Raw genomic sequence first — 11567 nt, forward strand, 5'->3', positions numbered from 1 at the left:
AATATATATCGAGGGTAAAGGTCCTTACACTCCGAAAAACATTCCGGTGGGTGGGGGGAATTGACGGGGGGAATATCCGTGATTCAGTCTGTATACCTACTTACTGTAACTTTATAAATAAAGTTTGTATTTACCATAATTTTATAAATTGATATTAGACATAACCATAAATTATATTTTTAATGATAAAATAATGCATATGTTAAACAATCAGCCGTAGAATATTATAAATAGTCTTCAATTATTTTCAAAAGCAAGATTATCATTTGATTTGATTTCTTCAACAGTACGTGTTTTCTTATTGTCCTGGTTATTTATATGATACATCCACCTGTAAATGTAAATTTGATATCGTTATACAAAGTATAGTTTTTATTATGTTTTTCGTGACTTAATTTTTTTCGTGTTGACAAAGATAGAAATGTTGGGTTACGTGAAACATATGAATGGTTGCTTTATTTGACTATATTAAGTTTACCACACCACCCTTTACATGTTTTCATAAATATTACAATTTACAGGTACATAAATCTTAAGACGTAGCACGCTACTTGATCTTTTTTCTCTGCAAGGAACATCTATGAATCATAAATATGTGTTTTTGGAAGAGAGTTAGTATGATAATAGTTATAAATGTTATAGTCGTTACGAAAATTGGCCTCGCGAAAATCAGTCAGAAAAATAAAGTTGTAGACAGCCAAAACATATTCATGTTAAAAAATCAAATTTTGAATACATATTTTATGATATGTATGCCATGTTTGACTTAATTATTAAGTTTTTTTTTTAGGTTTTAAGACTGATGACTGAGGTTATTAGCCTGTAAGGTTGGTAGTGTTGGCACAGTTGGGTCGGGATGGTTGGTACGGTCGGTTAGAATACGTGTATGTGTGGCAAGGTTTTTGCGCACTACGAACCCGAGTGGCGAGTGGTCACCCATCCGATAACTAGTGGCAGTTGCTTACTCTCTATCACGTCTTGTGATTGATTTCAGCAACTTCGACGCGCTGAGCCACATATTATGATTTATAATCATAATTATTAAATGGAACATAATATTAAAAAACTGATTATGTTCAATATTCATTATCATTCCATTTATGTAATTTGTCGTAGAATTATGCTGTATGTAATAAATTAATAGATAATCGTTGACGATTCTTAGTTACCAATATACAAATATGGCTGGTGTGAGCATTATTGAACTAGTCACGTAATATGTTCCTGGAAACGTGGTCAGAGTCGCTCTGTATATTGCACTGTACAAAGGTTTGTACACAACAGGCACTATTGTTTCAACGACTGCTATTATTGCTGACACTTGACCTGGAAATTAGTGAATTATTGAGATTGCTTTGAATATATTGTAAATAAAAAATGAAAATTATTTATGCACCAAGTTCAGCATGAGGTACGATCTTTGAGAGAATCGATCTCATTACTATATATGTAGTACCACTCATTACATCAACAACAGCACCTGTTAACAAAATAATATAATCTTGTTTGAATAAAAACCAAAATAAAATAGGTATTTGATATCGTACAAAATATGTAATAGGCGACAGCTTTTAGCTATATAATAAAAGTTCTCAAACTTTTTTTTCCGCCATAGTATTAGAATACAATATATTATACAATATACCAGATACCTATTACCTACTGCTTATTTCAATAAAAATCTATGGTTTGGTCGTAGTTACGAGTCACCCTTTTCCTTCAGTTTTTGTACGACATGATAGGTAAATCCGTTATAAATTATAATATTTTACCTACCTACAATATACGTATTTTTATACTTACAACAGAAATACGAATTTATATTTGAAAATTGAAAGATTTATTGAAACACATGTTGATGCCAAAATTATTTACAATAATTTAGTGACGATGTGCAAACGATGCATGACCTAAAAATGGATTGAAAATACAACTATCTTACAAAAATGGTTGAATTGAACAAAAGTGTTAAGTGATACGCAAACTGCATACCATATTTATAATCACCCAGAGGATACCACGACTCATGAAGGAGATTATTGTCCTCTAAAAATAGGTTTTTAGGTTTGGTTAAAATAAAAAATAAAAACCTTTTTCCAATTTATATAATACAGGCGGAGGATTTATTAAGGGGATTCGGTACTGTAGTTTTCTGTTTTGTCTATAACACACACGCGACATAGGATTTTAGACTGGTTCTTTGCCAAACATACTAATTGATCTAATGAAGCAATAAGAATTCTAAAAATAGATTTGTATTTTTCGTCAAGTGTATTTGAATTAAACTTTCCCACATTTTTGATTTTTGAATTTAACTTGTCCATAAATTAAAATACGACAATTTTTAAATACTCTTTTTTAATATGACATTTTTAGGAATTTGAGGGATAATATCAAACGTGTAGGAAAGTCGATTTCAAGTAGATTTGACGATAAATTCAAATCTGTTTTCAGAATTCTTGTCACTTCCATAGATCAATTAGAATGTTTGGCAAAAAACACGTCTAAAATACTGTGTCACACATGTGTTAGACAAAAACAGAAAATCACGGTATCAAATCCCCTTAAGTTATTACATTTTTTATTTTTTTTTAACAAGTAAATTATTTAATATAGAGTAAATAATAATAATATAATAATATGTGTATTCTCATATCACCATAATAATGCGAAATGGTATTTATAATGGATATCGATGAATTCGAGCTAACTTAGATACACTGTGGGTGCAATTTAGTATACGCGTTTTAGACATCGAAAAATACTAAATGAAATTTACTGATGCCATTTTAAAAATCTAAAATTCCTGGTGAAATTTACGATACATATCTACTATTTTTATTACCTGATCACTGTGGGTGAACTTTATTGTTTTATTATCTAAATTAATGCGTTAATTTTTATCTTCACTAAATCTAATATTATACACTTCACTCCTTGTTTACTTAAGTTCCTAACCATTGAATATAAAGTGTATTGACTATTATCATAAAATAGTGTGGTTATAGTATTGTTATATAATTATCATTAGATCAGAATCATAATTATTTATTTAGAATATAAGTATAATCATAAGTGCTCATCAACTTAAACTATATTCGGTTGGCCAATTTTTGACTATGTACAATGTACGATTGCGACAGATGTAGGGATTTTTAAGAGATTACTATAATAGTCAAGTCCCAAATCATAGCTAGGTAGCGAATTCATGTAATTGGTGTTCGAATCACATCAATATCACACATAAAACTCAGGAGAAAAGAACCTCTTAATATACTAAGTATCAAATATATAAATCAAAACACGTAAATTCAGGGTTGTTATGTTTAAAATAAAATGTTTTGAACAACTTGTCTTAAACACGTTTAAAACATGAATTTAAAACATTTGTTTTAAACGTTTTGTTCATTGTTTAAAACGAATAAAATATATGTTTAAAACAGTGTAAAATCCAAGTGAATATTGTGTTTTTTTTGTTTATTATCAATAATAAATAATAATAGATATCCTTTAGAAAAAAGTTAAAGTATTACCTAAATAATTATATTTATTACCATGCTATTCAGGGAGTCACGGTGCTGAAGATAGATGCCGCCATCCCCCACCCGGGCATGGCAGATACCTACGGGTGCCACTTGAAAATTCTGCCAAACACAAAAATTTGTTCCTCCGCCCGTTTACCTCGGTCCCCAAAACCCTACAGTACCATCTACCATCTTACAGGTAAAAGCCTCAGTTGCCGTGCTTAAGACCAATAAAAAATATATACATAATTATAATAATATTATATATAATTATACATTTTGTTTAAAACATAGATGTGCACACCCATAGTTCCTCGTATCATATTACATAAACACGCACTAAATCACTGAGATACACGGCCTAGTAGCAGAGGTTTGTCGAACCAAATCTTCTCTGAAGGACGTAGATAAATATTCTCTATCACTGACTTCGGAAGGATCATCATTGATGACTCATCAATATCTGGCACACGCCTAAACTTTACATATTTTTCCACTATATACTTTACAAAATATTCTGACCAGTATACTTATCGTTACCTATCGTTCTTCATACTTTTATTCTATTTATTCTTTCCTGATTCGTCCTATTTTTTTTTATTTCTGTATTTTATTCTATTATAATCTTAAATCGAATATCCCACATTCCCGTTAACTATTAAACTCCTTCTCTATAAGTAAATCATTTTTCCAATGATGACCTACGGTATCCAACTATCAGCTAAAATTTTAAACATCAGTATATTTCAATATTTCAAATCAATATGCTTTCGTATGATTATCTCTCTTCAAACAAACCATAAAATAATAAAAACTCCTATGTTAGACGTATTCTATTACAAACAATTTTATAAAAATACTATTATAATAATTATAACCAACTTTTATTACAGTTATATAATCTAACCTTTCTTCCATACCATTTTCTCACAATCCAACTCATCAGCTTCAGCATAAACGGCCAAAAGACTTTCTGAATGATTAAAAGTATTAAGCCCATCTTTCCCTCACAAAAAAATAAATCCTAAAATTTATAAAGTAGTGTCAATAGAAACCCTCCAATCAATCCGTCCTAACTTAACCTAACCGTACGTTTATTGTAATTGAGTTTATACAGGTTGTACATATTATCTGTCTTCTTAAAAAAAAAAATGTGTACATCAATAATATATTAATATACCTATTTATTATTTTAAAAATATAATTCATGCTTACCAATGTAAAAATAGAATTCTGATGGTGCAAATGCAAATACTAATCCAGCGAATACTTTACTGAGGCAAGCGATCACTCCAATGAGTGCGTCGTCTAATTTCAATAAGTGGCTTAAAACTCCAATCGAGAATCCAACACCTAAAATAAAATTGATACACACTATAAATGTATTAGTTCCTTTAAATACAAATAACTGTCCTTACCTACAATGTTTGTCATAAATAAGAATGTCGAGAATAAACTGTAGTCCAATTCATTCCAATTGAAACGAACTCTGGTGTAAAAGTAGGCAATTCCATTTTCTCCTGAAATAATTGTGTTATGAGTTGTTTGACATTAGCGTACAGTGAAACAAAACGATTTCGCTACAAATTAGTCTCTCACTCAAAACCCCTTATCCTACTTATCAAAAGTCTCTTTCCACTAACAACTTTTGGAAACCCTCCAAGATGACTTAAACAAAATTGGTATAGTAATCTCTTGAACTACCTAACTCATCTAACAAAATGTGCCCAAATTGTGTATATTTTATGTAAAAATGTTCTTAAAATAATATGTTGCTTACAATAAAACATTAACGTTTAACAGTCAGACATCGGAACTCTGAGCAGCTAAAATTATAATATAAAAGATAATATTTTTAATACACACCATGTGAAGGCCCTTGGATGACAACTATTGTAAACATCAGCATAACAATTTTCGTCCATCTTCTTCGCGGTCCTTTTTTGAACGTTGTTTGAATTGCTTCTTTCATATGTTTTAGATTGAAAAAATCGACCACGAGATACATGCAAGATTTAGACGGCTGCGTAGGCTCTTTTAGTTCTAACAGCCCTGGATTTTCTTTGATGTTAACTGAGCCGTAGATAAAGGCTATTACGTACAATGCTGTAGAGATATAGTACACTCCGAAGAATCCTAGTTTTTGATACAAAACACCGGAAAGTGCAGCACCGACTGGCCAAGCCACACCAAAGAATAAATTCATTAAACCTACCCTGAGAGTTCGGTTTTTCAGCTGAAAATTTACGTAATCTTTATTATGCACACTTATCATTAGCACCAGGATATTATTTATTTATTTATTTTCAAATATATGGACAATAAGTCATATTACAATTATTTTACAATTATTAATTATAACCTAACCTAACCAGGGTAGTATTTACTATTTAGTATTATTTTTTAAAATAAGAAATGATTGAAAATCTAGAAATTAAATATAATCTTTTATTCAGTATATACATTTATAAATTAAGCAGTTAACCTTGAGATTAGTTAAAAAATTTAAACTTCAGTAGTTATGACTTGTATTTTGAAGAACTTTTATAATATTTTAACACATTTTAAATATTTAAAATAAATTCAAGTACCTACCTATGTAACTTTTTTTATTACTTCTTCAAACATAATATGAAATGTATATGTTTCAATAGACAATAATATTGACTCAAAAATGGCAAATTATGCCAAACTAAATGTTAGCATTATAAACTAAACATTATGAAACATAAAGGCCCTATAATGAAGATTTTAACGTTAAAAATGTCTGTGTAAACTTTGTTATCACTTATACAAAATTTTAAAAATATAATTAAATCATGTCATTGCGTATAATAAAATAATCATGGATGTAACAATCCATATCGTAGATACCAAGGATAGGTCCCTTGTACGCTGTGCAGGTCAGTGTTTTGTATTAATGAAAGGTGCACATATTAATTTAATTAAAAATACAAGATGGCTTTTTTACTCACGGAGCTTATGTCCCCCATATAAGAAAATGCGGCCAGGTACAGAACGGTAAGTCCACCGGCCATAGACGTGGGTATCGATTCCACTAGACCGGCCACCTCCATCCTCAGCTCGTTGAAGTAGAACACGCAAAGTAACAGTCCGATGTTTCTGACGATTTCGCCGATAACTGGGACGAGCATACACGGTTTGCGTTTTCTATTTCGATCACTCCACGACCCGATGAATATGACCAGTATACACGGTATGCTGCTCTGAATCATCGTTTGCCAAATGAGCATGTCCGCTACCAGCTGCTGCACTTGGACTTCTTGATCGGCGTAGAACGACGTGTTCTTGTTTTCCAATCCGTGACAGACGTCGTCGTCCATCTTTAGGTTTACCCTGCATGCCTTTTGCAGGTTGAGATTCTGTGTGGTCAGACTCGATAAGACGGACGACACCTGAAAGAACGCCAACAGCGGTTCCACGGTGATGTTTCGGAAGACATATTTCACTCTGGAACCGAACCCCATTCCTCGCCAACTGTGATCGTCTTCGTCTTCCGGAGTGAAACTCTTTACATGTTCGTTCGTTTCCATATTGTACCGTAATGTTATTCTACTGTTTTAGAAACCCTAGAAAAAGTTACTTCAAATTATATTCTGTACACTGTCATTTGCTACGCATACGAATAACAAACATTGGAAATTGGTACATTAATACGTATTTTCCTTACCAAACCAACCAATCAATTATAATAGTAACATTCATATCGATTCATAACATTTTTATTTATCTTGTACAAATAATTTATTTTCAATCACAATTTTTATACTACAAAATATAGTATCAAAATAGCATTATTTTTTATATTTTTATTGGTCTAAAGGCGCGTGTTTGTGTGTCAAGGTTTTTAGACCCGGGTGGTCATCCATCCGGGAACTAGTAGCAGCGGCCGTTGCTTACTCTCAAACACGTTGCGTGATTGATTTCAGCCACTGCACCAAACTAAGCCATAATATCATTTATTATATGTATATAATATATTATTATACTCTGAGAATAATATAAGATATGTTCAATAAAATATTATATTTTAAAGAATAATTGTCAGAATAGAAAAAATTACCATCATAACGGTTTATTATTCCTAGGAGGTAATAATATATAATGATTGACTAATAAATGTTTGATATTTTATATTTTTCAATTTTGTGCAAGTGTTTAGTAATAATTAGAAGTGAATAAAAAACATTAATATTTTATTGTTTATGGGTAAAATATTACAATTCATTCGTAATAGAGTATTTTTTTTACTAATCAAAATATCATGACATGAAACCGTGCGTTCACCGATCAAAACTCCTGCAAAGTTATCTCAAAAAAATATTTCCTGTCAAAAATACTTGTAGAAAAAAATTTGCAATTTATTGTTGTGTACTGAATTTTACATGCATAACCTTAAATTATACAGAACTTTAAACTTAGTTGGATATTTGGATAACGATAATTCTGCCGACTAATAATCAATGAAATACATTTTTTTTTAGTTTGTAATTGGTATATTTTCATCGATTATAGTATAGGTTAGTACTTATCTAATGCTATACTACTTTATTATTTTTATGGCCATTATAAAATTCCACGTGGCCGTAACAGCCGTTTTCTTGACGTGTTTCTTTCACAGGTTTATATATAGTACTAGATAGTGAACTCCCACCATGAATTGAAGGTTGGTTGGCAATTGTATGGTATTTGATATGGTAAATAAGATAAATTATGATTTATCTAGTATTGTATTTTATTATTTCTAAATCTGTTGTTTAAATAAAAAAAATATTTTATATAAATCATTTTATACTTACTATTTTATTTTACCAATAAAAACGATGTTATTCCTAATAAATGTTGTATAATGAATTAAATGTTTTGCTAACCGACAAAATGGTGGACGTCCACAGCCGAGTTTCTCTTGATAACAATGTAAATTATATAGGAATTCCTTATATAGTGAAGTATAGAAGTCTGTGGTTTCTTTTGTCAGTCAGATATCATTGGCTTCGTGGCAAGACCTCGTAAGTCAAAAGATTTACATTTCATTTTAATATTTTATCCATGGATACATTTTTTTCTACACATTTTAATATCATTATAGTATATTTTGATAATATTTGATAGTTATTCTATATGATAAAATACAAAAAATAAAACCTCGAATTTCAGTCAACAAACGTAAAAATATTTTAGCCTATCATGATTTTTCCTTTTATAATTTGATAAAAATTACTTACACGGTCTTGCCATTTATTCTATAGATTTTCTTTCCGAAGATATTTCAACCGATAACCGAATCATAAGGTCTAACCGAATTGTATGCAACACAGTAAGTTTCAGATACTTTATGTTGGTATCTACATATATATTAGGTACAAATATACAATATTATCGAATGTATAATAATTGTCGGTAGGTTATTGTTTTGATTTAACCATTTTAACATATTACTCATTCTTAACTTATTAAAAATTACACGCTTTGTCGATGTGTGATTATTGATATAATATATTATATATATAAGTATTAGTATTCACCATTTACCGAGAAGTAAACATGTTATAATACGATTGCATGTTATATCTATAATAAGTTATAACGCTGCAACTGATAATTTGTTCTCATGCAAAACGTATATTATAATGATCGATAATCGTTTTTTTAGTATATGTATAATTTGTTATCAATGGAAAATGTTTAATCATTATAATATTTTTCTGAGATTTATTTCAAGAGGTATTATTTCCCAATAATGTTTTCTATTCTTATGAAAAATATAGATAAACGTATTTGCACATTCATAAATCTATCTCTGTTTTTTTTTTTAATTTTCCAAATTAGTGTGTATCGATTAATTTTATTATTATAAGACATTTCACTTTTTTAGTACCTAAGTATTTTTGATGTTAATTTAACAGGTTTACAGGTCCAAGAATCGTATTAAAAACTATTATAATCAAATTATATTAGTTTGTTATATATCAAATTAATTGTTGCGAATATTTTTTACCTGTCTAGATTTATTTGAGTAAAAAAATTAGGTATAGCTATACATTATTTTAATCTTAAACTATATATATACTTTCAAATTACTGGTAGAATACGTTTCAAACAAAAATAATTAATTCAATTTTAATTTCAATTTATTATATAAATTCATAAAACAAATATTGATGAATAACTACTGGTGATTATGCACGAGAGTATATATAAATTGTAACTTATTACCTGTGAAGTATCCCGATTGAGATATTCAGTCACCGAAGTATTTTTCCAATTACGGAACATGTAGACGTGTAACACGTGTAAGTACCTACTCACTACTGCAACTACTTTAATGTACTACATTGCACGATCAAATTAAATCATATTTCATATTGATATAGATTACTTGGACAAGGAATTGTTTTCCCACCACACTTGCCAAATTAAATTTCAAACTGATAAAACCGTTTTATTAAGATATGTCAAAAAAAATTTTGTTTTACACAACACAAGTCGTATATGCAATCAATGTCGAATACTATTGTTATCATCTCCAACGATAATTAGCAATAATTATAACCAAATAATTAAATAGCCTTGCATTGATATTTTATTAAAATATAATTGGACAACTAGTAAAAACAGTAATTAAAATATAATATTATAGTATCAATAATTTTTATATCTGTATAATATAGACTTGTAGTACCTACCTACTACACATACAATATTTTATGCTTTTACCCAATTTAACATCATAAAAACTATGCTAATCTTAGTTTCTTACCTAATATACTATGATAACTCGCAAATGTAATATTATAATGGTAGGTATACAGACATGCAGTACTATACACCGTTAAGGTACATACGATTTGCGAACATTATGTACATGATTATTATAATAGCTTACAAAATAATAATTTTAGATTCTGAGCGGAGTGATGAATGTATTGATTTTACAATGATGTGTGTTTTTTTTGTGTATGTCATAACCTCTTGTGACACTAGAAATGTCAATAAAATTGTATTCGTTTGAAAATTTAATACAAGGCTCCTGCAATATAGTTACAATAGCAGTTTAAAAATATTAAAAATACATAGGCACACAATACCTAAGTCCTAATTACCTAGATACTCGAATATTCGATAGTAGGGATAACACATATTTTCAGGGTTGTAGTGTTTTAACTTTTAAACAAATTATATTTAATCATTGAATTTGGAAAACGATCTAGTGGATGAGCTCGATTATTAAAAGGCCTAAAGTATGGTTTGGTTTAGACATTGGCGTTTCAAGGGGTTTGGTATAGGCAATTTGAATGCACTTAATGTTGAAAAAAATGAAGTTTAAAAATACGTTCAAACACTAATATTAAAAGTAGCTCAAAGATGGTCTAACAATAATGCTCTTTATGTTGGCTATTGAAATTATAAAGTTCTACAGAAAAACGGTTTCGAGCAGGAAATAATAGTGAGACAAAATGTTATATGCCTAACCAAGTTAACATAGATAATTAGATATAAATCAAACTGCTTCCATAAAACTTCGAACATGTAATTATGTTTAATTTTTTCAAATTTCAATGTCACTTATACAAATAAAGTTACCTTTATTTTGATGAATTTCAAATTTGAATCAGGGCTTGAAACCGATTGAAATAGTTTCGGTTTCGATTTTGTATACTGGCGTTTAATTTTTTCAATTTCGGTTTCAACTTTTCAATACCGGTATTAGGAAATTTCGGTTTCGGTTTCGATTTTGTATACCGGTTTCTAAAGTATTTTCAGGGGGCTGTGTCGCCTATACAATTATCATTGTTCTGTATTGTCATATATAGTATTTGCTAGTTTATTTTTTTATAATTTTTTATTAGATAATATACAATCTATACCCATAGGCATAATGAGAATATGTGCTACATTATATTAAAACAAAACATGAATAGGGTGAGGGAAGAAACCATCCAGTGATCGCACTTCCTTTTGCTTAAAATATTTGCTAGTAACTATAATTTATATCATTACTATAAATAAAGCAACTAATAA

At 29.4% G+C, this 11567-nt stretch overlaps 2 protein-coding genes across 4 annotated transcripts in view; both read right to left on the minus strand.

Annotated features, from left to right (window-relative positions):
• The window catches only part of LOC100161286 (solute carrier family 46 member 3-like), a gene marked incomplete at its 3' end in the record, with an annotated part of 46682 nt that overhangs the window by 11563 nt on the left and 23552 nt on the right, over positions 1 to 11567 (minus strand). Inside the window, 3 exon segments of the mRNA NM_001163137.1 lie at positions 5049 to 5079; positions 5082 to 5083; positions 8722 to 8742. Of these exon segments, the coding sequence (NP_001156609.1) occupies positions 5076 to 5079; positions 5082 to 5083; positions 8722 to 8742 (27 nt within the window).
• On the minus strand, positions 162 to 9913 carry LOC100163328. 3 transcript variants are annotated; one of them, XM_001943338.5, is made up of 8 exons: positions 9762 to 9913; positions 6500 to 7114; positions 5391 to 5760; positions 4943 to 5044; positions 4740 to 4877; positions 1397 to 1480; positions 1170 to 1326; positions 162 to 331 (listed from the first exon to the last, which is right to left on the minus strand). In XM_001943338.5, exons 2-8 carry the CDS (start codon positions 7076 to 7078, stop codon positions 238 to 240), a joined length of 1524 nt encoding a protein of 507 aa, XP_001943373.1. In that variant the 5' UTR covers positions 7079 to 7114; positions 9762 to 9913; the 3' UTR covers positions 162 to 237. The 3 variants fall into 3 exon arrangements, with proteins under 3 accessions (XP_001943373.1, XP_029342360.1, XP_029342359.1); XM_029486500.1 differs by lacking the exon at positions 9762 to 9913 and adding an exon at positions 8771 to 8902; XM_029486499.1 differs by lacking the exon at positions 9762 to 9913 and adding an exon at positions 8417 to 8558.

Source organism: Acyrthosiphon pisum, chromosome A1, assembly GCF_005508785.2.
Source record: "Acyrthosiphon pisum isolate AL4f chromosome A1, pea_aphid_22Mar2018_4r6ur, whole genome shotgun sequence".
NCBI classification, from domain to species: domain Eukaryota; kingdom Metazoa; phylum Arthropoda; class Insecta; order Hemiptera; family Aphididae; genus Acyrthosiphon; species Acyrthosiphon pisum.

Coding starts and splice junctions, on each gene's coding strand:
- LOC100163328 (XM_001943338.5), bottom strand. CDS start 7,078: ATGGAAACGAACGAACATGTAAAGAGTTTCACTCCGGAAGACGAAGAC. Junction 5,761..6,499: donor ATATGGGGGACATAAGCTCC/GTGAGTAAAAAA, acceptor GTAAATTTTCAG/CTGAAAAACCGAACTCTCAG. Junction 4,878..4,942: donor ATTTATGACAAACATTGTAG/GTAAGGACAGTT, acceptor ATTTTATTTTAG/GTGTTGGATTCTCGATTGGA.